The following is a 23,201-nucleotide window of genomic DNA, read 5'->3' on the forward strand; positions in this document are numbered from 1 at the left end:
GTACGGTGAACACTAAAATAAAGACAGTAGCTGCCATTCCTAGAATATCTGAAATGGTCACACTTTCAGATAAAATACAAATTTCATCATCAGGAACTCATCCAATTATTGGGTATACACAGAAGCTGACTCCTTGGCTCAGGGCTCATATCTTTTTGGAGATAAAATCTACCAAACATCAGAGTCTGGACAAGCAAAAGTCAATGCCAAAGAGAATAAATGGGAAGATTCAGCACAGCAAAAGCAAAAAATCCAGGAAGAGAGACAGAAGTTAAATTATTTGTCCAACTGGCAACTAGTGGGGCCAGAGTTTGAACCCAGGCCATCTGAAGCCCATGCCTCTAACCACTGCACTATACTGCCCTCTGGCTGCTTCCACAAGAGATCCAGCTGTATTTCACTGTATCCATCACACCTCTTGTGTGACTCTTGGTGGACCTGTGCAGACAAAACAGAGTTGACCCAGGCTTCCCTAGGCATTTACGAAGAAGGATAAGAGAGACAGTAGAAGTAGAGGGGTGGCAGCAGGAAGCCCAAGACAGAAAAATATTCTTCTTCTGCCTCGAGAAGGCATTTGCTGCCTCTTTAGGAAAAAACCCTGGTCTGATCCTCTGGGAAGCTAGGATGTTGGCTATGGGAAACCATTTAAATCTGCTAAAGAAAACTAAAACAGTGGTCTGTCCTCAATCACTAATAAAAATATTTAGCAGACACTTAAAACAGTACAAAGTCCCAGGCACTCTTCTAAGCAATTTAATCTCCATAACAAAACTCTGAGATAAGTATCTTCATTTTACACATATGGAAACTGAGACACAGGAAGGTTAAGTAACTCACCCAAGAAAATACATCTAATGAGCAGTAACTAGGATTTAAACTCAGGAAGTTATGCCTTTGACCACTCTGGTGCCTTACTCCCCAAATAAGGCAAAAAGGAAACACTGATAGGAAGAGTAGGGGGAGCCTCTTTATCTTCTAAGAATAGGACGAAGCCACTAAAGGCTAAGAGAACAAACTCATTCCAGCAACCTGCCCATTTCCTCAAGGCAACAGCCCCCCACAGGCTGCAGTCAATGGAGTCATAGGGGATTCCTCTGGGAGAGCCTAGAAAGATTCTAAGCTGTGAAAGGAAGAAATCCACGGCCCTTCAAAGGAAAGCAGATAATTAAAGCTTAAGTAATGTTTGTTAAATCAAAAATTTTACTTTAGGTGAATTCTAAAGTTGCCTCTGAAAAAAAAAACACAGAAACTAGTTTCTGAAGGGCTTTAAGAAGTGAAGATTTCTTTATTTACTTTTTTTGGGGCATATGGGATCTTAGTCCCCTACCAGGGATCATACCCAGGTCCCCTGCATTGGAAGCGCAGACTTTTAATCACTGGACCACCAAGGAAATTCCCAGATTTCTTAATGCTCCTCCACCATTATAGGTTACTAAACAAAATCCCAATAATTATTAAAACTTGGGAGTTGAGTGGAATCTTACAGAACTCCCATTTCTCCTCTAGGTTTTTTATCTCTATTAACAAGGTACATAGTCACCCAGTTACTCAAGCTAGGAATCCTTTTTTCTTAGACACCCTCCCTCATGTCACTTGTGGCTAAGTCATATTTCCCATTCTCAACTATTTTCAGTGGCTTCTTGCTCCCTTCAGAATCAAATCTCAGCTTCTTGAAATAGTATTTAATAGTTCTGCATCAAGCAACTTTTTGGAGGCCCCATTTTCTAATCCATCCTATTAACCCAGGCAACCACCTAACTGGATTTTCCCCAGAGCAAAGTACATGATAGCCCTTCCATATTTTGTTTATCTTTTCTCACTGTCTGGAAAGTCACTCTTTCTAGCCATCACTTTCCCTTGTCAAGATCTTAACCATCTTTCCATGGCTAGCTCAAATACCCTTTCCACCATGAAATGGCTAAAAAAAAAAAAGACTACAGGTCATTATAACAGGGCTAGGCATCACTGAAAACTAGGGCACCGAATTTGCTATTATCAATAAGTAACTATTAAATTAGATTGAACTACCAGCATCAACAGCTTCAATTTATTAGAATGGCAATTCTATCAGGCTTTGTGGTACTCATGATAATCTCAATTACTGAGTATGTTAGTTTCCAAACAGCTTTTATATGCATACTTACATTGAATTCTCCCCTACACACTTGAAAGCTTGACCAGGCTAGTGTTGCTATTAACATTCAACTAAAGTGGAAAAAGACTCAGAAGTTAAGCGCCTTGGATAGGGACACACAGCTAAGAAGCGATAGGACTGGGCCCCTCCACTTCTACTTCAGTGTGCTTTTCACTACATCACATGGACTCCCATGTGAATGGTGGTGATACTCAAGTCTCATTTCTTAACTACCCAACCTCTTCCACTTACCTACGTTAACTTGTCCATTTCCCCGAGACAGGCTGCTATGAGAACGTGTAGATAAACGGAGGGCTTCAGCAATAGCTCCCCCCAACCCCCACCAAGAAAAGCAGTAAACACATCTTTTTAAATGTGATTACTTTCAAGAAAAATTTCCCTAATCTGAGAACAGTTGCTTAATTCCAGTGCATTTTCCTAAAAATCTATGTTCTTTCTACTTTAATTCAGGTAGGATTTGGAACTGAAGGGAGGGCAGAAACCAAAAGCATCCTTATTCTCACGCTGACTGTATAAATTAGTACTACCAACAGGGCTGAAAAAGCACTTCCCTTACTATATTTCACAGCATTGCTTTTCTATTTTCCCTGGATTTCCACAAATTTTTCACTCCACTCTGAGGGTCAGGTTTAAAAATGACAAGAGATGCACACAGTCAAAAGTTGGCAGGAGAAATTTTATGTTTCACATGTGATAGTCCTTTATTTTCTAAAATAAGCCCCCACCCCACCACGACTGCTTTTAATGATGTTGTATATATGACAGGTCTAGTATTAAAGATAATTTATGCTAAGAATGCAACCTTTCAAGAGAAGTATCTGGGTGAAATCCTACAAGCTCAGTGATTCTTTAGGATCTAGTCAGAGCATTCCTTTTGTTTCTTTAGAGAGGATTTATATATTGCTTTAAGGCAATGGCACCCCCACTCCAGTACTCTTGCCTGGAAAATCCCATGGACAGAGGAGCCTGGTAGGCTGCAGTCCGTGGGGTCGCAAAGAGTCGGACATGACTGAGCGACTTCACTTCACTTTAAAGGACTGGAAGTGCTAAATATCAATGCTAACAGAAAAAAGCAGTATCAGAGACAAATAATAGAAGAAATTATTTTTATTTGACGTTGGTATAAATTTCCTATAGGCCAAATAGTCAGAGATGGGGTTTTCACAGGGTCAGAATTTAATAATGTTAATACTTCCAGTGCCAAAACGTTTAGGGATCTGGGACCAAAAAGAAAAAAGCAGCATCTGAAATTATCTGGCATTGTAAAACCTAAGTTGCCTACCATATGCATGAGAAAGAGGTGCTGGTATTTAAACACAGACAGTTTAGCTGCACAACTAACGGTCCTTAGGGAGAGAGATCTGCTCTACTTACGTCAGGTCCTTTAAAGTCACACTAAGACTCAGAAGCCCTGGTCTCTCAGCCTCACTGTGACCACACTGCCGTGTGACCTGAGGTCCATCACCTCAGATTCACTTCCACACACAGAAGACATGAGACAGAATGACCTTCAACACCCCACTTCCCCTATGGAGCACCTTGGATGAGAATAATAAAAGGAGAAAGTACATGAATAAGATGGGATCTCCTGAGAGGTAGGTCTAAATCCCATCTGTCTCAGAAAGGCTTGTTTCCAATTCTCTGACACTCCAAGAATGCAGTACAATATTACTATGCAGGAGAAAGAGGCCTCCTGGACGTGGGTCCTAAGTGTAACCTAATGAAAAATCACTGATGCTAGGATCTAGCAGAGAAGGAAGGAATACAGAAACACATTACTGTAGAACTTGTTTCTTCATAATAGATGGCCACAAAAGTAGGCAGGGTTGACGAGCAAAGTTTTAAAATAGAGCATTTTGCAACAGAACATGCTAAATCAATTATTCTGGGCTTCAGAGGTGATTAAACAATCCTCAAGGATCCCTTAATGTGCTGAAGAAGAAAAAGAAACCCAAAACTACCAGAAAGATCAGAAGTCATTTAAAAAGGAACACAGTGTACAGGATTTTACTGGACCATAACCAATACAGTTGCTTTGTTGCAAAGCGGCAGTATGTCAACAGAGGTCAAAACAGGAAGTACTTAAAAGTCTGCTTACAACACATCATCTGGTTAAACTGTCTTAAATTTACTCACATGTGAATTAGAGATCCAGGGCTAGATTTAGTCATGTGTAAACAAAACTTAGGGGCAGGTTCTTTCAATGCCCTTTGGCAAACAAGCTATTATTTTTCAAGTATTCTGATTAGAAAATAAAGGAAAGATTAAAAAGCACAAAACTGCACAGAATAAACTCGTGAATTTGCCTATCCTATAATCTTGGAAAAGTATGCTTTTAAGGAAGACAAGAAAGTTCAGTTGAGGAAGGTTAAGTAAACTAGTCAACATCACAAGGCACTTAGGTGGAGAGATCAGAACCAGACTTTCTTCTAGATAGACATAAGAAAGCCATTGTGGACTTCAAGAAAAAATGATGTCAAAATTACATCCTTGGGTTTCCCTGGTGTCTCAGTGGTACAGAATCTGCCTGTCAAAGCAGGAGACACGGGTTCAATCCCTGATCCGGGAAGATCCCACATGCCATGGAGCAACTAAGCCTGTGCGTCCCTCAACTACAGAAGCCTGCTCACCCTAAAGCCTGTGCTCCGCAACAAGAGAAGCCCACTGCAATGAGAAGCCTGCGTACCACAAACAGAGAAAAGCCCACGCAAGACCCAGCACCACCATAATTAAAAACTTTAAAAAATAAGATGAATAAAGCTTAAAAAAAATTACATCCTAAAATTTAAAAAAAGATTTTGGTAAAACAGGGCCACTTCTACCTAATTATTTTCTTCCATCACAAATGGCAAATTATGGTTGGTGAAGTAAGATGTATCATAGAATAAGACGTCCATTTTTAAAAGCTTATGTTTTAAATATTAACTTCTATCTTTTTAAAGTCTTTTTTTGGACAGATTTCAGGTAACATGAAAATTAGTTTTTCTTCATTTGATCCATGTGTAAGCATTTTCCTCAGATGATGAAGTTCTTCACAGTCAAGACTATCTCATATATTTTTGGTCCTTCACATTAACTAGCACATCAAAAATATGGGAAGAAAGATAAAAATTCTTGTTTGACGTGATCAGCAATTCTACTCCTAAGTATATACCCAAAAGAATTGAAAGCAGGGTCTCAAGCAGACACTTGTACATCCAGGTGCATAGTAGCATTATACACAATAGCCAAAAGGTGGAAACAATCCAAGTATCCATCAACAGATCAAAGAATTTTTTTAAATGTGGTAGGCATGCAATGAAATATTATTCAACTATAAATAAGAATGGAATTCTGATATTCAATAAAATGGATGAACCTTGAAAACATTATGCCAGGGAAAGTAAGCCAGACATAAAAAGGACAAATACTTTATGACTCCACTTACCTGAGGTAGCTAGAATGGGAAAATTCAGAGACCGAAAATAGATGCTGCTAAAGGGTAGGAGGAAGGGGCAATAAGGAGGGATTATTTAAGAAGTCAGAGATTATCTGGAATGATGAAGTTCTAAAGATGGATACTAGGGATGGTTGTACAATATAGCGAATGCCACTTCCCCCAAATGACAAACTTTATGTTATACATATTTCAGACAGAAACACACACAAAAAATGGTGTTTGAAATGTGGGATGGCCAAAGGGAACTCTGCTACAGAATATTGAGAATATGTGAAAAGGAGAGAGACGATGGTAACTGGTGTAACCATAGGTCAACCACTCACTGATTCAATAAATATATATTACTAAGAATCACCTGTCTGTCAGGTACTATACTAAGCCTGAGGACATACATGAATACAACAGAAGCCAATGTTCTTCCCAGGGACCATCAAGAGTCCAATAGGTCACACAGAAAAGTAGAGAGACCATTACACTACCACCACAACTTGGTAATGGCTGTGAGAGGGATATACTCAAGGTGCCAGAGAAGACATAAAAATGGTGTACTTACCTGAAAGAAGAACTCTAAGCTGCAACTAAAAGAATGTTATTAGGAGGGCAACAGTCTTTCAGAACCAGTAACAGCATATTTGAAAACCTAGACATATTCAGAAGACACTGTTTGAGGAACAGAAAAGCAGTTAAGGGAGACTGGAAATGGACGGTGAAAGAAGGGTGAATCACAAGAGATGCAGCAGAGAAAGGCAACCAGACTTAGAGAATCATTCTGCGAACTGGAATGAGAAGATGAAAAAGGTAGCCAGCAAGTGGGAAGCCAGGGTAAGCTAGTTTCAAGAAGGCCTCAGCCCAGAATATGGTGTATCTTGGCGAATGTTCCACGTGTATTTTACTGCTGAGTGTAATATTCTATAAATATCAATTAAATCAGGTTCGTTGATAATATTTAAAGTCTTCCATATCCGTAATGATTTTCCCATCAATTGAGAAAGAGGTAGTAAAATCTAACTATAAACATTATTTCTCTTTGTAATTCTAACAGTTTTCACTTCATCTATTTTGAGACTCTGTTATAATTGATTATATTAACATTTATAACTGTTCATACTCTTTGCTACTGTTCAGTCATGACCAACTCTTTGCGAACCCATGGACTTTAGTCCGCCAGGCTCCTCTGTTAATGGAATTTTCCAGACAATAATACTGGAGTGGGTTGCCATTTCCTACTCCAAAGGATCTTCCTGACTGAAGGATTGAACCTGCCTCTCTCGCGTTGGCAGGCTGATTCTTTACCACTGAGCCACCAGGGAAGCTTTATAACTGTTATGTCATCTTGATTAATTAGTCCCCTTTTTTATCATTATGAAATGAACTTCTTTATTCTCAGCAATAATCTCTGCTCTCAAATCTACATAGATATTAATATTAGGTAGATGACTACAAACTGAAGAAATGATGCATGTGAACTGGATTCAACTATTAGTACCTAAGACTAAATTTACTGGGATAATGGAAACTAGATAATCAAGTGATAAGAAATGAGCAAGTTGTGGGGAAAGACCACAGGAGTGATAGATGATTCCTGAAGAAACAGCCTCACTACAGAAAATTAATCTGGTTATTTTAATGATTCATAAAGACTTCTTCCCTTAAAATTTTCATTAAAAAAATTTTAATGATTATAAAGACAGAAAGAATTCACTTTATTGTGCCTCTTCCATAAGCCTCATTTTTAATAATTTTTAAAAATAAAAGTAGCATATATAAAAAATGCAGAGTTCAAAGAATTATCACAAAATAAAGCTACAGTGTGATTACCACAAAAGTCAAGAAAAATACCACTGACACCACACCAGAAGTTCCCTCACACCATTCTACAACTGCTGCCTTTCCTTCCTCACCAAAGATGACCATGACCCTGGATTCTAAAGGTCTTGGTTAATTTTTGTTTCTGAATTTCAAACAAATTGAAGCATACATTATGTATTTTTTTGACTAGTTTCCTTCAATCAACATAGGTTTGTGGAAGTCACCTATGTTTATTACTTTCATATTTATTTATATATAGTATCCTAATATACCACACTTTATCCATTTCACTACTAACGGGCATTTGGGAGATTTTCACTTTGGGGTTATTAAAAATAATGCAGCTCTCAATAGCTTTTTATCTGCCCTTTGGTACCCATATACACACATTTCTGTTGCGAATATACTCGGGAATGGAATTCTTAGGTTACAGGATATACACATGGTAATTTTAGAAGACACAGCTAAGTAGTTTTCCCGAAATGATTCAACCATTTATAGTCCCATCAGAAATGGGATTACTCCACATCATTTGAAGGTCTTGGTATTAGCATTATTTTAATAATTAGTTATTATTATAATGTGTAGGATATTAAATTGAAGTTGTATTTTCCTAATTTTTTTTTAAATTTTGATATGTTGGTATATTTTATTCTATCTTAAATTCTTAAACTGGTCTTGTGTTTGTACAATAGCACATACTCTTGTGAACCTATTTATATTTTGAAATTTTACTAGAAATGCTATTAGTTAATATTTGGGTTGATACAGCATAAAAATATGGAATGCTTCACAGATGTGTGTGTCGCCCTTGTACCGGGGCCATGCTCATTTCCTCTGCATCACTCCAGTTTTAGTGTATGTGCTGCCAAAGCAAGCACTCCCTGATGAATATTGTTGAGCACCTAGTGTTTTCACTGGCCATTTGGATATCTTCTTTTGTGAAGAGCTTGCTCCATCCTCTCATGAATTTTTCTGCTGGATTATCTGTCTCATTTTTATTTACTTGTAGATTTTTGAATACACTGGGTAAAAACTTTTAACCATATATTTATGTTAAAAATATCTTGTCTATAGACAACAAGCCACCCTAATGAAGTAGTTCTAAGAGACTCTAGGTTGAAGGCACTTGCGCTTTAAGTTCCCTCCCACAAAATTTAGGTCATTATGAGAATATCATACGGCTTTCCCCCAACAACTGCTTTTAACTCAAAATGGAAGTTTAAGTCCTCATTTTCAATAACTAGTCCTATACCCAAAGATACTGTGTCTTTGGGCTTAACCACCTGCCACCTACACCAAAAAAAAGGAGGAAAATGAACAAGAAAACATCTTTCTGATCCCTCTTGGATCCCTGAGGGCAACACTTCTGAGTTTCATTTACACTGGTGGTCACTGGCTTTTGTGAGAACTGAACCCCTCTGGTAAACTGATGAAAGCTAGGAATGCTCACTTCAGGAATATCTCATATACCCAACCTTTTGTATATGATTTCAGGGACTAATAGACCATGGAAGGCTAAGTTAATAATTTTTAAACTTAAACCCTTTAAAGTACAGAAAGAAGAAAAATATCAATCTATATCTATCAAGTTTCCAATCCAGTCACCTTTTATCAAGGCAAGTTCTCTGGACACTTGATGAAATGCCATCCTGTGTTAACAATTTACCATACTTGCTTTGGACATTCTGATCTGAATGAACAATGGCATCCCCAGTAAAGCCTGAATTATCAAGGCCATCCTCTTAACGACTCTGGAATCAAAGTCTGATGAATTTGCTCTCCGTGTATTTACCTGTGGTTCAAATTAAGGCCTACTCCAAGTAAGCCAAGCCTACTTGAATGATGATGGACCTGAATGATGAGGGACCTGATGGTTCAACCCTTACCTGTTGCTGTGCTTGGACTTCTCTCGGTCCTTCTCCTTGTCTTTCTTGTGCTCTTTGTGCCGGTGTTCTCGATCTTTATGCTTATCTTTGTGTTTATGAGAATCTGCAACCGTAAGAGATGGGTCAGTTAAGAGGAGTCATGAGCTATCTCCAGCCCATCTACCTTGATGAGCTGGTCAAGAAGCACAATGACAGGACTTAAAAGGCATGGTAGCCATCTATAATAGCTTATTCCACTGGAGAAAAAGACTTTACAAACCAGCCCAGACAAGGTATCCCATCACCCGACATCTAAAACCAAGGTATGTTACAAATAAGCAAGAAGAGAAGGGGAAGCCAATTCTACTGTAAAAGAAGGTAACAGTTTGGCGTTCTTCTCCCTAGACCTGGTACCAGGAAGACTAGGCCATAAACGATTCAAAGGATAAATCTTGAACACCACCTCTCAAGATCAGATGGTTATCTATGTAACTTGTGGAAATTCAAACCTTAAAGAGACACGAGTTTTTAAATCAACTTTAATGAAGTATAATTTCTACACAATAAGATACATTTCAAAGATACAGAGTAGTAAGTCCAGTAGACATATGCAGACATAATCCCTACCACAATCAAAATTTAGAACATTTCCATCATCCCTGGAAGTCTCCCTTGGGCCCATTCCTAGTCAATCCCCATTTTTACCTCCAGCCTGAAGCAACCACTGATCCGCTAGTGCAATGGATTAGACTTGTCTAAATTTCTAGTTTCATATAAATGGCTCTTTTGGGTCTGATTTCTTTCACTCCACATATTTTTGTCATTCAACCATGTTGTTGGATATATCAGTAGTTGGTTAGATTTTACTGGAATGGTAATCCATTGTTGGGATACACTGCAATTTATTTATCCATTCATCTACTGATGGACATCTGAGCTATTTCAGGCACTGGCTTTTTTATGAATAAGTCTGCTATGAACTTTCATATACAAGTCCTTGTGTAGACATGTTTTAATTTCTCTTGGGTATATACTTAATGATGAAGTTACAGGGTCACCTGTAAATGTATGTTTTACTTTACAGGAAACTGCCAAACTGTACTGCAAAGTGATTATACCATTATACAGTCCCACCAACAATGGATTAGAGTTCCAACTGCTACAAATTCTCACCAATATCTAATAAAATCAGTCTAATTCTAGCTATTCTAGCAGGTATGTAGTGGTATCTCACTGTGGTTTTAATCCAGTTTACTGATTAAAATGATGGGCATCTTTTCTTTTCTTTCTTTTTTTTTTTATTTATTTATTTATTTTTAATTTTTACTTTACAATTCTGTATTGGTTTTGGCATAGATTGACATGAATCCACCACAGGTGTACATGCGTGCAGATTGGCCACTCATATCTTCTGTGGTAAAGTATCTCTTTAAGTCTTTCCTCCACTAAAAAAAACTTGTTTACCTTATTACTGCGGTCTTTATTTGAATCCCTGGTGGCTCAGCGGAAAAGAATCCCCCTGCAATGCAGGAGATGAGGGTTCAATCCCTGGGTCAGGAAAATCCCCTGGAGAAGGAAATGGCAATCCACTCCAATATTCTTGCCTGGGAAGTATCATGGACAGAAAAGCCTGGTGGGCTACAGTCCGTGGGGTTCCATAAGAGTTGGACACAACTTATCAACTACACCACCACCACCACAAGTTCTTTATATATCATGCATTACATTTTTTGGTTAGACATGAGTATTGTGAATATTCTTTCTTCTAGGAGTTTTATACAGAGGTAAGAGGCAGGGAACATTTTAAAAATCTATAATGATGTACAGCACCATTTTTTTGTTTGTTTGTTTTAAAAGACTGTCTTTTCCCCATTGAACCGCCTTGGGCCTCTTAACTGGAAATGAAGTGACCACAAAATTGTAGGTCTGTTACTAGACCCCAACACAGAGCATATTAACTCCTAAAGCTTCAGAGAAGAGCTTTTTTTCAATAATAATTTTGAGATCAGATAATATAAGTACTTTAACTTTGTACCTTTACAAAATTGTTTTGGCTATTCTATCTTCTGTATTTCCATATAAATTTTAGATTTAGTTGGTTGATTTCCTGAAGAAAAAAAAAGCCAGCTAGGAGTTTGTGTTCACAGGACAATTTGCAGAGATGTGACATCAAAACATTGTGTCCTTTGATCCATGAACATGGTATCTCTTTCTACTTTTTTAGGTTAGTGACTCTCAAATTTTAGTGTATCAGAATTAACCCAAGGACATATTAAAAATGCAGCTCACTGGAGTCAGGTCACCTTAACGTTGACTGTGAATCAACTGGAAGTTTATGTATTCAACGCATGTGGTGCTTTTAAAATATGTCCAACAGATTCTTTGATACTCTTCCTTTCAAGTTGTGGCCTAATTTCCTTCTCCTTAAGTATGGGCTAGACGTAGTGACTCACCCCTAAAAACAGGACAAAGTGAAAATGTCAGTGGGCAGGCCATCAAAGGCATTGGATTTTTCTCCTTGCCCTGGGCGAAGACAGTTGCCACACTGTTAGGACACTCAAGCAGCCCTATGGAGAGGCCTATCTGGTGAGGAAGTGAAACTTCCTGCTAATAGTTATGTGTGTGAATGAACCACCTTGGAAGTGGGTCCTCTAGTCTTAGTTAAGCCTTCAGATGACTGCCAACTCAGACTCTGAGCCACAACCACCCAGCTAAGCTCTTCCTGGATTCCTGGTTCACACAAACTGTATGAGAAAACAAATGTTTGTTATTTAAGGTGCCAAATTTTGAGATAACATGTTTAATAACAACAGACAACAATAATGTACAGACAACATGTGTGTTCCACACTACTCCTTGCTCACCGCATAAATAAATCACATTTGGCATAATCCATTAAGTATCTATTCTGAGCCAGGCCCTAGAGAAACAGAATTTGCATGACCATTCCCCTAGCTGTAAGAAACTCTCATCTCACCAAGATGGGAAAATAAAAGCATGTGGTATCAGAATCCAATCTTTCACATAGGATAGAGAACCCATCAACTTCTGAAAATCTCAAGTCCAAAATTTTAAAATGCTGTCAATCTGATACAAAGCTGTTAGCCCGTTTACCTGATAATAATTAATACCCTGATTTCTTCTGCCCCCAACAAGTACTTACAGTTAAAATCATAATAACTGGCAAACCATGCCACTAGCACTACAACTAGAATGAAGCCTGTGTTGTTTCACGTTGTTTACAGGCCAGATTTAACAAATAAACAACAGAGCAGGAGCATCTGCTATTATGGCCCAAGGCTATGGCAGCAACATAATTTAAAAAAATATATTCTGTGTATACAAACACATAAACATGTCTGAAAAAGACTAGAAGACAGACACCAAATGTTAAAAGTAGTCTGGGTGGTAAATTTATGAGTAACTTGAGTTTTTGTGTGTATACTTTGACTTTTTCTTCCCCAATTTTTTCCCCAAGATGAGTCACTTTCATAATAAAAAATAGAAGTTAAAAAAAATTACCAGGCTATAAAACTTTATTTTGACAAATACTGGTGTACACTAAGAAAAAATAGTATTATTAACTCACTAAAAAGCTTTAAAGAAAAAGAAAACTAAGTAAAAGATAAATTGAAAATAATTCCAGGTAGGTTTTAGATAACCAGTCTGCCAAAAACGTTATTGTTTTAAGTGTGCAAAACTTCAAAGTTGATTTTTAAAGCCAAATCTCCAATTCTTTCAAAGCTATTGCTAATCTAAAAACATAAAACCAAAATGTCTGGTAAGAAACTTAAAAGCTGTAGCTGAAAATTCCACCAGTACAAATAAGACCTAGGTCAAAGATCTGAACCCCAAGTGTCCCTATTAAAAGTTATCACGTGTCTACTACATATTCAAACTGTGCTCTGTGTGCTGAGATGGGTACAGAACCAACATATGTCAATGACTGTAAATATCCTAGTAGCTGTAGCATAGTTCTACAGGGGAGGCTGGACCTTCCGAAGAGAAATGACTGGGGGGCAGAATGGAATTAGTTGATCTCCTGAACAACAAAAATGTGTAAACAAGCTAAATAACCAACAGAAAGGGAAACCATCAGAGTATATCTGCACTAGGTAAACTGATGGATAGCTTTTATAGATGCATACGGACATACTTCCAGGTGAATGATGTTTGCAATTAGCTTTAAAATATTGTCAGCGCCCCCTCCCTGCAAAATGGGGGGATATGGGGATAGATAAAACAAGACTGGCAAGAGGTTGATATTAATAGTTATTGAAGAGGCAGATAAGACACATGGGAGTTCACTGTTATTACTCTATTTAAACAGGCTTGAAACTTCAGAATAAAAAGTTAAACACGTATTTTTAAGCTTTGTTCCTTCCAATCCCCTACTTTTTTCTTATTATATAAGGGTACGGCAAGGAGAAGCCTAGCCTAGTCCAAGAGAGGATTTGTGTTAAGGAGCAGTAAGAGATAAAGCTTGATAAAATTAACCTAAGATCGGAGAAGGCAATGGCACCCCACTCCAGTACTCTTGCCTGGAAAATCCCATGGATGGAGGAGCCTGGTAGGCTGCAGTTCATGGGGTCGCTAAGAATTGGACACGACTGAGTGACTTCCCTTTCACTTTTCACTTTCATGCACTGGAGAAGGAAATGGCAACCCACTCCAGTGTTCTTGCCCGGAGAATCCCGGGGACGGGGGAGCCTGGTGGGCTTCCGTCTATGGGGTCGCACAGAGTCGGACACAACTGAAGCGACTTAGCAGCAGCAGCAGGGTGTCCTATTCTCAGGATGACAAGGAGCCACTTCAAGCAGAAAAGGAACAAAATGAAAGCCATACTTAAGGAAGATTAATTGAAGGGCAGTGTGGGTAGAAGGTAAAAGTAAGAGCAAAATAACTAGCTAGTGTTTTTGAAGCAATCTAGAAAAAAGTGATAGCAAAGAGGCTAAGAAAAAAATGTAAAAACATGTTGAAAAAAAATGGAAGTAGAATCCAGTTCTAGGAACTCATGGGATGTGTGATCAAATGAATGCAGAAGAGTCAAAGAAGATTCAAAGACTCTAGGTCAAGGCGGCTAGAACAAGGTGCCTGAGAAGAAGACACAGGAAATCTGTGCAGGACAAAAATGAGGAAAACAAAAAAGACTGAAGAAATGATGAAACTAACTCAAGTCCTATTGTATTTAAGGTAACAGTGGGACATTTAAAAATGGTGGACAGAAGAGAAGCCAGTAAGTAGAAACTGAAGCCAATAAGAGCACAATGATGTATGTATCCCATGGCGAAAATATTTGCAGACAGCATACTAATGGATTTGAAGATTATTTTTAGTACATACTCCTTCCCTTAACTGGAGTTCATCTAAGAATAGATATTATTAAAAATGTTTTGTAGAAAGGATCCTGCCACTTTATGCACCTGTTAAACGCAACAAGAATTGTGTTGATTTTGACTAACAGATTAGAAATGAAGGCACAAGCCATTGCATATTCAGTTCAGTTCAGTTCAGTCGCTCAGTCGTATCCGACTCTTTGCAACCCCATGAATCACAGCACGCCAGGCCTCCCTGTTCATCACCATCTCCTGGAGTTCACTCAGACTCACGTCCATCGAGTCCGTGATGCCATCCAGCCATCTCATCATTGCATATTAAATCATTAGAAAACCTCATTCACCCTCCTGATAACAAATGTTTCAAATCCTAGAATTCAAATATTTAAGATGAAGACACAGGAGGAAGACCACTGAAATCCTTGAGAAGACAGAAGACATTAACAACTAATTCCTTTCACTCTAACTTAAGGATAGATATGTAAATGAACAGAGCTAGAGAACAGGAATCAACATCTTTTGTTACAGTTATCTAAGGGGTTCCTAAGGTCAACAATGTTTTGTGGTAAGTGAAGTGAAGTGGCTCAGTCGTGTCCGACTCTTTGCAACCCCATGGACGGTCGCCTACCAGGCTCCTCCCTCCATGGGATTCTCCAGGCAAGAGTACTGCAGTGGGTTGCCATTTCCTTCTCCAGGGGATCTAAAGAGACTTCCAAATGACAAAAGAGGTTAAGTATCTGTGTCTTCCCCAGTTGCAAGAATAGTTGCTAGATATCACTACAAACTTCCAGACGTGTAAGATGGATTCTGAAAAGGCAGAGGAACCAGAGATCAAATTCCCAACATCCGCTGGATCACTGAAAAAGCAAGAGTGTTCCAGAAAAACATCTACTTCCACTTTATTGACTATGCCAAAGCTTTTGACTGTGTGGATCACAACAAACTGTGGAAAATTCTTAAAGAGATGGGAACACCAGACCCCCTGACCTGCCTCCTGAGAAATCTGTATGCAGGTCAGGAAGCAACAGGTAGAACTGGACATGGAACAACAGAACTGCTTCCAAATCGGGAAAGGAGTATGTCAAGGCTGTATATTGTCACCCTGCTTATTTAACTTACATGCAGCGTACATCATGCAAAATACTGGGCTGGATGAAGCACAAATGGAATCAAGATTGCTGGGAGAAATATCAATAACCTCAGAGATGCAGATAACACCACACTTATGGCAGACAGTGAAGAAGAACTAAAGAGCCTCTTGATGAAAGTGAAAGAGGAGAGTGAAACAGTTGGTTTAAAACTCAATATTCAGGAAACTAAGATGATAGCATCTGGTCCCATCACTTCATGGGGAATAGATGGGGAAACAATGGAAACAGTGATAGACTGTTTTTTGGGGGGGGCTCCAAAATCACTGCAGATGGTGACTGCAGCCGTGAAATTAAAAGACACTTATTCCTTGAAAGAACAGTCATGACCAACCTAGAGAGCATATTAGAAAGCAGAGTTTGCCAACAAAGGTCCATCTAGTCAAAGCTATGGTTCTTCCAGTAGTAATGTATGATGTGAGAGTTGGACTATAAAGAAAGCTGAGCACCGAAGAATTGATGCTTTTGAACTGTGGTGTTGGAGGAGATTGTTGAGAGTCCCCTGGACATCAAGGAGAGCCAAACAATTCATCCTAAAGGAAATCAGTCCTGAATATTCACTGGAAGGACTGATGCTAAAGCTGAAACTCCAGTACTTTGGCTACCTGATGTGAAGAATTGACTCATTGGAAAAGACCCTGATGCTGGGAAAGACTGAAGGCGGGAGGAGAAGGGGATGACAGAGGATGAGATGGTTGGATGGCATCACCAACTCAATGGACATGAGTTTTAGTCGTCTCTGGGAGTTGGTGATGGGCAGGGAAGCCTGGCGTGCTGCAGTCCATGGGGTTGCAGAGTCGGACACGACTGAGTGACTGAATTGAACTGATCACTACAAAATGACTTGATGGATAATGTGCAAAATGAAACAGCAAAAAACCAACAACCTTGTACTACTAGATTCAGAATTAGACTCAGCATTAATTCAGTTTACAACCATTTAAAATGTATTCTTAAATCCAAAGCATCCTCCTCTAGACTCATCAAGACACTCTGCCCTCAAGGGGTTTACCATCCAAGAGGATAATCCAGATAGGAACCCAACACAGCCAACAGTAAACAAGAGAAAAGGGGGACTACTACCTGCTAGAGTACTCAAACTGTCTCATTCGATTTTCTTACTATTCTTATAATAAGAAAATATTCCCATTTCACACAAGACCAATAGTATCTCTTTCTAAGGGTACATTCTGCACAAGACAGTATGTTTATGTATTATCTCCAGTTTTCACAACTTTGAGCAGTACTGATTTTACCGAATCTAATACACATTTTTGCTTAACATCTCTGAAAAAGTGCATATGGTTCATATAACCCCCGTAGAGGGGGAATCTGGTAATATTCAGCAGAACTAAATTATTAATACATACTAACTTTTGACCCTGGGCTTCCCAGGTGGTAAAGTGGTAAAGAACCTGCCTCCCAGTGCAGAAGACATAAAAGGTATGGGTTCAATCCCTGGGTGAGAAAGATCCTCTAGAGGAGGATGGCAACCCAGTCCATCCAATATTCTTGCCTGGAGAATCCCATGGACAGAGGAGCCTGGCGGGCTACAGTCCTGTATAAGATCACAAAGAGTCAGACATGCCTGAAGTGACTTAGCATGCACGCATACATCTTTTGACCCAGCAAGCCATATCTAGGAATGTAGCCTGAAGATACAATTTGAAGGTAGAAAATTTATGCTGGTCTATGTATACATGAAGGCAGAGCAAATTAGGTCAGTAGAGAAGAAATTTTTAATTTTAGACTTGCTGGAATGGATTAAAATTCCTTTCCTTCATCCCCAAATCTCAAATGTCAAACGACCTTAAAGCAACAGTGTTTATATTGCATCATGATGTTCCTACATTTAAAAAGGTAATAGACATTTTCCTAAATGTCTGTACATGAGACACGTGCCATTACCTCTGGCTCTTACACGATGGCAGAATTTTCAAGTTTTCTGCCCTGCTGTTATTTCTCAGAAATAGTAGTATGGCAGTACGATTATGGGTATTTTGAGAAATAGTATTAAGAGTAAAAATAATGAATCTGGGTTACCTGCCTCCTTTGTTTCCAGTGAAAAGTTATATACTGAGGAGAAACAATTCCACTAGAGAACAGAAATAAAAAGCTTAGGATCCAAGAGGGCAGAGAAGTATTTAACATAGACTTTCTGGAGGAGGAAGGACTTCCCAGGTTGCTCAGTGGTAAAGACCTGCCTGTTGAAGCAGGAGGTGCGGGTTCAACCCCTGGGTCTGGAAGATCCCCTAGGGAAGGAAATGGCAACCTACTCCAGCATTCTTGCCTAGAAAATTCCACAGACAAAGGAGCCTGGTGGGTACAGTCCATGGGGTAGCAATGAGTTGAACACAACTAAGCAACTAAGCACACACAGAGGAGGCAGTGTTTGAGCTAAGTCTTACTAAAGGCTAAGAGGGAGTTAGCATGGTTGAAGACAGACAAAGGGCATTCTTGGCAGATGAGCCATGAAAGCAGACAACCTATTATTGTCATTATTATTGTTGTTGTTATTGAAAAACTGATCTCATGTTTGAGCAAAACTAAGTGAGATATACTTCCTGCCAGCTAGGAAACGCTAGAGTTGATTCTTATCCGTATATATAAGAATTAAAACCCCAGAGTTATATTTAATTTGTCTAAAGCCATGTGTCCCAAAAGCAGTTTCTTAAAAAAGATACAGAAACACTCCTACTGCTTGTAGCTTTACAGTCCTAATCCTCTGCTTATAAAATACCTAGGAATAAGAAACTTCAGTATCAAACAAATCCAGCAAAATTTGATACAACTGTTTTAAAGTACCTGAAAGGTGGCCTAATCCTAGGGTAACAATGAAACTGCAGGTTTGGAAACCAGGTACAGAACCAGCCCCAAGCAGCTAGAACAGCATCCAATGAGGTGTAAGATGAAGAGTTCATTCCTCACAGGGAAACCAGACACATATACAAATTACATGAAAAAGGAAGCCAAGCCAATAAAACAGCTTGTTAAATATGTTCAAGAATGGGAATTCCCCAGCAGTCCAGTGGTTAGGACTTCACACTTCCCCTGCCAACGACCTGAGTTTGATCCCTGGTCAGGAAACTAAGATCTCACAAGTCACTCAGCACGGCCCAAAAAAAAAGTTCAAGAACGATGCCGTTAGAACAAAAGATCACGGTTAAACCCTAATGACAATCAGAGACATCACAGAGAAGCACAGCATGTTGGAAGCAATCCCTGAAGGAAGCAGACTGTTTCAACAGAGTGGAGAAGATCTGATTCAAATCCTTGTTCTACTGGTGACTGTATAACCTTGGGGGAAAGTCACTTAACTACGGGGTCTGTAAGAATGCAGCATAAGTCAGTGAGTAAGAGCTTCAAATATGTTCATTGACTTGGGACCTGTGATCTTGGTAAACTTACCTCTTTTATAGATGAAGAAACTGAGATGTAGAAAATTTAAGTGACCTTAAATAATTTTATTTCAAATTAAATCAAATTCTTTATGTATGGTTGTGACTTCCCTCGATGTCCAATGGTTAAGAACCTGTGCTCTCACTGCAGGGGTGCAGGTTCAATCCCTGGTCGGGGAACTAAGATTCCACATGCTGCATATAAATTAACTAATTTTAAAAAGTCTTTGTGTGCGGTTGTAACAGAATTCTTGGCTAATCTACAAAATTCCAAGCACACTGACAACTGTCAACAAGGTACAATCATTACTGAATCTTCTGCATGATTAATTTATATAAAACTGAAATGAGCCTACCCAATCAGTCCAAATAACTTAAAGTTCAGGTTTTATACATGCATTTAAGGCAGCAATCCAGGCCCATTCACTTTGTCTGACCAGCCAATGATGACTAAAAGGCTATCTGCATCCAGGAAAGAGAAGGACTTAAGAAACACCAGTTAACACCCCCAGGCAGAAATATTTGCATGAGTTTAGCAGCAATCAGAAGGCAGCTAACAGTGTTGCCAAGTTTTTCCACCCAGGTTCTCTAATGCAACCACAATCCAACCCAAGCACTAACATTTACACTTTGTTAAGAGAGAAAAAAATGCTAAGAAATTGGCAACATTTCTGACCCTTTAGCAACTATTCCATGATCATGGGCTTCCCTGGTGGCTTAGATGGTAAACAATTTTCCCGCAATACAGGACACCAGGGTTCAATCCCTGGGATGGGAAGATCCCTTGGAGAAAGGAATAGCTACCCACTCCAGTATTCTTGCCTGGGGAATTCCACGGACAGAAGAGCCTGGCGGGCTACAGTCCATGGGGTTGCAAAGAGTCAGACTAACTAACACCAACACAGTAATTTTAAGGATTTCACTTCTCCACCATTCTTCTAAATGATTAGGGTAATCAGATCAGGGCAGGAGAGAGACTCCTTTGCTTCCTTATAAACAAAAGCAGAGGTTTCTCTGGTTCAAAGAAGGATTCTTTGCCATGTTTTGAGGCAGACCTCTTTACATGGACTTTTGACAAATGGTTTGAGACTTAAAGCAGTAACTGTATAATATGATGAGTTCTTCCTTCAAAAATAGTCAAGTGTGGAGAGGACGGGACGGGAGAATGCTTATTCAACCAAAAGATGTCTTCCCCAAAGAGGCCCTGAAACAACAGTCAATCTTTGCTCAACTCTAACACAAAAATATAGTCAGTGCATTAAGAAAATAGACAGTGGAAAGATTTGGGTGAAAATACTTGGTGAAAAAATTAATTTTCTAAAGGAGATATTTATCATATGCTCATTTATTAAGCCACTTCTATTGGGATAAATCTTTGCACCTTCTTCCTCCTTGACCTTCAAATCCATGGATACCACATTCTCAGAAGCTGGAGTTCAAACAAAATCTCTATTCTACACATACTCTACATCTAGTACATTCTAACATTTTAAGACTGTTTTTGCTTAGGACAGATAACAAGCTGGTTTCAATGATAAAGACTGACATCCGGAGTGTGGTTAGTATCAGGGGTGTGTGAGAATCTCCTCAGCAACTTAATGCAAAACTAAAAGGAGTCAGGAAGGCTGAAAGTCTGTCACTGAAGAGGGGATGGGTTGAGGGTTAAAAGAATTCTACCCTTCCCTCTCCCCGACACAGCTGTCTAAATTCAGACTTGACCAATGTTGATGCAGCTTCAGTCCAGGAAACCCAGTCTGTGATCCACCTTAATGGGTGGCTGATTTCAATATGTAGTCCATGGAGGAGTCTTTATTACTGTTTTTTGAAAACTTTTAATTTTATATTGGATGTAGCTGATTAACAATGTTGTGATAATTTCAAGTGGACAGCAAAGGGACTCAGCCATACAAATACATGTACCTTATCAATATTTTATACTGACTCGCACTGAGAACATTTCCAAAATTCCAGTGCAGAGTTAATAGCCTTTCAAAGTATGCAGGACGGAGGCTGATCTGGCTAAAAATTCAAAGAGCTCCAGATTTAAGAGAAAAATGTCAGGAGGATTCAGCTCTAAAGAAAATCCTTCGAAACTCAAGAATGAGAGAAGGGACTAGGAACATTTTCAACTTTTAAAGTCTAAATTATCAGTTGTTCTCCCCAGATGTATACTGTATATAACAAGACCTTCTGTCATGAACAGACTTGTTCATTATTGAAACTAATGGGGTTTCATTAGGGACCTCGTACTCTTAAGCTTATAACACACACAAAAAACACACCAGCTGAGAAGACAGCAGATGGAAAAAGTTTTTCTTCTTCTCTCCTTTACAAAACTGGAGTTTACAATATTCATCCATTCAAATATTTACTGAGTACCAACTCTGTGTCAGGCGTTGTTTTAGGTGTGGCAGTACAGCGGGAACCAGTGCCAAGTCTCTGGTCTCCCCTGAAGTTCCATAAAAAGCATCATAACCACCCCAACCCTTCCCAACAGCAGCAGCAGCTGTTAAGTAACTCTGAAAAAGGGAAGTTGGAGGGGGGAGGTCTCCACAGTTGCCCAAATTTTCCTTGGATACACCCCATGATGTTCCACAATCAGACTTTAATTCTGCAACTGGAAAAGACCTTCATAAGAAGTTACGAAGGGATCTGCCCCAGTGGTCCAGGCTCCCAATTCAGGGGGCCTAAGTTTGATTCCTGGTTAGGAACTAGATGTCACATGCTGCAACTGAAAAGGTTCTGCATGCCACAACTAAGACCTGAGGCAAACTGCTGTTGTCATCCAACTCTTTGCGAACCCACGGACTGCACCACACCAGGCTTCCCTGTCCTTCACTATCTCCTGGAGTTAGCTCAAACTTATGTCCATTGAGTTGGTGATGCCACCCATCCAACAAATTATAAAAAACAAAAAAGTTATGGACGCCAAGTCAAAGAAAGGGTCAGACAATCAGATGAAGTTGCCAAGTATTTTGCAAAGTGCTTAAGTTTTTGTCCTCAATATTCAATACTTCACAAAAGTCCATCACCAGAAACTTGGTAGTCCACTGCATTAAAAGACTGAGTCTTTTAATTATAGCATTTCCCATTTGTTTTTATCAGTTCTGCAACACAATTTCAAATTTTAAAAATGGATCATTTTCTCAAATGTCTACATAATCTAGAAGAAATGCCAGAAACTAACTTAAAAACACTTAAATGAACCTATCTTGGTTCTGGAACATCAGCAACCCTTAAGATTAGTGTTCAGCTTTGTTTCATGTCCTTGCCACAGAAGACACAACATGAAGCAGCCAACCGGTTTGCTTTAGTCTTCAATCTCATACAAAAGAAAGGGTTAAGGTCACAGGATGTTTTTCCCTTCCAGTCCACTTCTGCATTTAAAGTGGACTCCTTTTATGCTTTTACAACACTACGATTACCTTAATCTGTCTTTTCAGCCCCTTCCTGTCTCTGTACCCTATTTTAACTTGTTTTATAACCTCCTCTCCCATCCTACCCCTATTATGCTCCTTCAAGTTCACCTTTCTCTCTTCCTCTGGCTCCCATTCCCAGGGGCCAATTAATTGATTACATTAAAAATAAAACATGAGTACCATCTTTCTAGATTCCATATGCACGCATTAATATACAATACCTATCTTTTTCTTTCTGACTTACTTCACTCTGTATATCAGGCTCCAGGTTCATCCACCTCATTAAGACTGACTCAAACGTGGTTTTTTTTAATAGCTGAGTAATACTCCATTGTATACATGTACCACAATTTCTGTATCTGTTCATCTATCGATGAACATGGTTCCTCCATGTCCCAGCTATTGTGAAAAAGTGCTGCAAGGTGAACACTGGGGTACATGCATCTCTCGATTATGGTTTTCTCAGGGTGTATGCCCAGCACTGGGACTGTTGGGTCACATGGTCGTTCTAGCTTTTTAAGCAATCTCCACACTGCTCTCCATAGCGGCAGGGCAGCAATGGAGATGCAGACAGAGAACAGACTTGCGGACACGGTGGGGGAAGGAGCGGGTGGGACAAACAGAGAGAA

General features: G+C 39.2%; 1 protein-coding gene and 1 non-coding gene across 2 annotated transcripts in view; both read right to left on the bottom strand.

The window, feature by feature from the left end:
* Nucleotides 1-23,201, bottom strand: part of TOP1 (DNA topoisomerase I) — an 88,173-nt gene that overhangs the window by 46,648 nt on the left and 18,324 nt on the right. The window contains exon 3 of the mRNA XM_040248626.1: nt 9,293-9,395. Coding sequence (XP_040104560.1) covers nt 9,293-9,395 — 103 coding nt within the window. The remainder of the gene's footprint in view (nt 1-9,292; nt 9,396-23,201) is intronic.
* LOC120869642 lies at nt 8,178-8,284 on the bottom strand. Its single transcript, XR_005722609.1, has one exon. It is a non-coding gene; the product is annotated as a U6 spliceosomal RNA (small nuclear RNA).

Source organism: Oryx dammah, unplaced genomic scaffold, assembly GCF_014754425.2.
Source record: "Oryx dammah isolate SB20612 unplaced genomic scaffold, SCBI_Odam_1.1 HiC_scaffold_10, whole genome shotgun sequence".
In the NCBI taxonomy this organism is placed as follows: domain Eukaryota; kingdom Metazoa; phylum Chordata; class Mammalia; order Artiodactyla; family Bovidae; genus Oryx; species Oryx dammah.